The sequence below is a fragment of the Manis pentadactyla genome, chromosome 7, assembly GCF_030020395.1.
Source record: "Manis pentadactyla isolate mManPen7 chromosome 7, mManPen7.hap1, whole genome shotgun sequence".
Taxonomy (NCBI): domain Eukaryota; kingdom Metazoa; phylum Chordata; class Mammalia; order Pholidota; family Manidae; genus Manis; species Manis pentadactyla.
Genome location: NC_080025.1, coordinates 98,872,724 through 98,876,887, shown reverse-complemented (window position 1 = coordinate 98,876,887; position 4,164 = coordinate 98,872,724). Strand labels below are relative to the sequence as shown.

Sequence of the window (4,164 nt, the reverse complement as noted above, 5' to 3'; positions counted from 1 at the left end):
TCCTTCATCATAAAGAAAATTATTTTCAAAGTTTGTTTGGAATCTTAATTGCTATGGCCCCAAACTTACCTAATTAGAAGCTCCTTCATCATAAAGAAAATTATTTTCAAAGTTAATGAATTTGCAAGCAGAAACATTGCTGTCTTCCTAAAATGAATTACCCACATTCCTTACATACATTTTTAGTTAAACACTCTAATTAATATTAATACTTAAACCATGTGGGGTTGATTTCACTGTGAAAGCAAACTTCTCTTTGTTTTTAGACAGTATAAAAAGTACACAGTTTCTCTTCTTGTAGACATCAGGCTGCACATATAAACTTAATTTTAGATTTTGGTCAAAAATGGAAGTAATTTCATCAAAACGATTCATTTTATTGACTTTAGCCATTTCAAGCTCATTAACATCAGACATCTTTTGTGCAGATGAATTAATGATGTCCAATCTTCACAGCAAAGAAAATTATGACAAATATGTTGAGGTAAGTTTTTTAACTCTAACATGACTAGCATTAACTATGTATTTGTCCTTAGTCTAATGCTTTTGTAAACAGTAAGGAGTAAGTTTATGCTTTGTTTTTTAATCAAACTTCAGCCTTCCCATGACAGCATTGATATATCAATATAACATATTTTTTAGCACAGCACCAAACCCTGGCCTCTCTAATAACAATGTAAGTATAGGGTATGATACTTTGGAAGCATACAGTACATTAATTTTTAATTGACTCAGAAAAACACAGTTGTAATAAACAGTTGCAAAAGTAAGATCTGGATACAGTTCAGCTGGACACATGAACTACCTGTAACTACAAAAAAATATATATGACATTTATGATTTCTACTTAGGAATTACAAGCTGGTTATATTTGAGGTAAATTGATAGCTAAGTAAAATATTTATCCCTTGGTGGACTTGCAAGTCAGGTTTATTTTCTTCTTTATGTTTTTATGTATTTTCCAAATTTGCTGAAATTTGTGTGAAATATGTATTACTTTTTACAATCAGAGTCTTCGCATGGACAAACTTTCATGGTAAAGTTAAATCTAATTATTAAATACTTGCTGTATTTCAAACTGTTCTTTTAAAGCTGATATATTAGTGACATAGTAATCCACAAATCAACTGCTACTTTACTAAAAAGGTAATTTACAAACTAATAAAAGCACAATCAGTTTCTTAAGACGTTATTTTAGAGTAGAACTCTGAATACAAGCAGGTAGAAAATGGAGCATCTTCCAACTGTGCCTCAGAATCTGGCTAGATCTCTGTTTCTGCCACTTTGGCCTTTATTTAAAGAAGGAGAAAACAAGAAATCTGAGAAGACAGTAGGAGGTTTCTTTCTCTAAAATCAAAATGTAAAAATATAAGAAATACTTTATAAGCAACATGAATCAAAAACTGAAAGAGAATAAACTGCAGTAAAATCAACTTTTACCTCATCTCAATACTTCATAATGTTCCTACTGCTCAAACACACTGCTGTATTATTCACTGTATACATTTTATTAAATTTTATAGTTGTCTAACAATAGTCCAGGGACAGAGAAACTAGATTGTTTTAAGGGGCTTAATACAAATTATTTATTTTTAAAAATTCTACACATAAAAACACAATTTTGTTTATAGCTTTGACAATTCTGCAGATTAAAGTCTGGATTTAAGGTAATTTGGAGTTTGAATCTATTGCTTATAACAATAATAAGTTACTTTAATGTTCATTTCTATTTATAGCCTAAAGGAGACCCTACAGGGAAAAAGGAAAGAAGTCTCAACTTTGAAGAAATAAAAGACTGGGGTCCGGAACCCATCACAAAGATGAGTACACCCACAGTCAACAAAATGCCACACCCAGCAGCCGACCTGCCATTGAGATTTGGGAGGACCACGGAAGAAAACAGAAGCCCTGGGGCAATAGCCAGCCGGCCTCTGAGATTTGGAAAAAATACAAAGGAAAGCATCTCGAGACATGTTCCTAATTTGCCTCAAAGGTTTGGGAGAACAGCAGCCAGAGTGTCGCCAAGACACTGGGCAATTTGCTCCAAGAATCCATGCCTTCACTGTCTGAATGGGTTACTTTGCTCCATGATCTGCGAGCCCCAAGACATCCAGAATCCTTATCAAAAGCACCTAAGGTACACCTGGATCCCAGTTAATATGGGCCATTAAATAGAGCAGGGCCAGTGGTAAGGAATATATCTTTTCAAAAGAAGTTTCTAAGAAAGTTAAGTTTCCCAAAAGGAAAAAGGCAAACACACACACCTAGAAATTGAGAACTGTTGAAGGCCATACATAAACAGGACTATAGTGTAAAGTAATGAGATGGCTTCCCCTAAGCCACATAGGGCCTCAACCTCATTACTCTATAATCTCACACAAGTAGGAAGCTGCAATGACAGGACTAGAAGTGTAAGCCTGTGACATAATGTCCAACATTTGCCTGTCTAACATAAAAAGTCCCATCTGAAGCAGCTGTCTGCAAAGACAAAGGATGCCACCTCATAACCTAGGTCTCAAATTCAGATTTTCTTCTTCAACTTTAAATCAAATTTTTTTCTTCTTTCTGAATCTCATTTTACAAATTAGTTTTGTTGTAATTGTTCTTTGTATTAATTAATAAGTACTTATTAAGTATCTATATGTACAAAATGCAGTGCAAGGTACTACAAAAGATTCAAAAAATTAACAAGCTACTTATTATCTTCTAGTAGAGAGTATATGTTAAAAAAAATTTTTTATATAAAGCAGAGCATGATACTTTAATTATGACTTGTAGGAAATAGGGTCACAAGCTATGACACCTTCTCAGTGAGATCTTTTCAGAATACTCCTCGTTTATTTCTTACTATGTTGCTTATCCTTATCTATCTGACATATTATATATTTAGGGTCCATCCCCTTTATTAGAATTTCAGTTTTATAAATCCCACACTTTTTGTCCATTGCCGTATCCCCAGTACCCAGAACTATGTTTGGCATGTGGGAAGCCCTCAATATTTGCAGAATGAATGAAATGTTATGAGAGGCACTAATAAGGTAAAAAAAAATGTTTCTGCATGTGGGAATCCACAAATTGGACTTTGAAAAGTGACTCTATGTTGAACATTCAGAGACTAGTGGGTGGAGAGGGTATATTTTCAGGCAAAGAGAGGAACACAAGCAAAGGGACTAAAGGCAAGGTAAGCTGAGAACAGCTGGCGTTCTGGTGAGAGCACAGGGTACGGGAAGAGGAGAGGAAAGAAGAATCGGGTAAGAACAGAGCACAGACGTGTGGGGCCAGGTAAAGGACTTTGGATGTTCTTTATCAGGAAATGGAGAACCACTGATGCTTCTGCTGAGGTCCTGAGGTCCTGCCATTATACAAAGGTAGAATTTGGCGACTAACCAGATGTTGGGAGTGGGGTGGTGAAGAGGGACAGAGAGGAGTCAACAGCAAGTGTGTGAGTCTGAGTGCCTGTTACAAATTCAGAGTCCCATCAATGTCTTACTCAAGTGCAACAAAATCCAACTCAGGTATAATTAGGCAATTAGGATCATGGCTTGTATTCTTTTTATATGTTCTCACATGCTATTGTTCTGATGAATAAGAACATTTTGTACTGCTTTTGTTTTAGGAGACTGGGATTCAAGAAAATGTATGATGCAGAATTGAAACACAAAAAATAGGAAATCTGTAACTTGTCCCTGAAGATGATATAAAGCTGTGGCCTGTAATCTGCAAACGACTTTGTAGGGAAGCCAATGAATGAGGAGTCACTGTACTCTTTTGATGGGTCATCACTGAGAGCAATTTTTCCTTGTAGCAGCTAGTATATTGAAAGTTGTAAAACAACAACTTAAAGCATATTGTAAAGTTAAGATAATTTTTGTCTAAATAAAAAGATCATTGCAAACACTTAAGAAGCTTCTGGTAATGGGGAGAGAGGGATGGAGACAGAGAGAGAGAGAGAGAGAAAGGCTGAAGCCATAACACTGTCATAGGTAAAAATTGTGGACAGTTAACCTGAAGAAAAAAATTAATTAGAAAAGTAGTCTGACAAATATTATGATGAAAATTATTCAATAGAAAAATATGGTTGACAAATGCTCATAAATAACAAATCCCTAACATATTTTTATACACCAATTTTTTCCATTATATCAACAGTTAGTGAATCTAAGA

At 34.8% G+C, this 4,164-nt stretch overlaps 1 protein-coding gene across 1 annotated transcript; it reads left to right on the top strand.

Moving 5' to 3' along the window:
• The first annotated feature begins 287 nt into the window (after positions 1-287).
• NPVF (neuropeptide VF precursor) lies at positions 288-3,945 on the top strand. The gene is given in 5 exon segments (XM_036877123.2): positions 288-484; positions 1,737-2,010; positions 2,013-2,067; positions 2,069-2,137; positions 3,617-3,945. Coding segments are annotated over 5 exon segments (588 nt in total). The 5' UTR covers positions 288-346; the 3' UTR covers positions 3,669-3,945.
• The last annotated feature ends 219 nt before the right edge of the window (positions 3,946-4,164 follow it).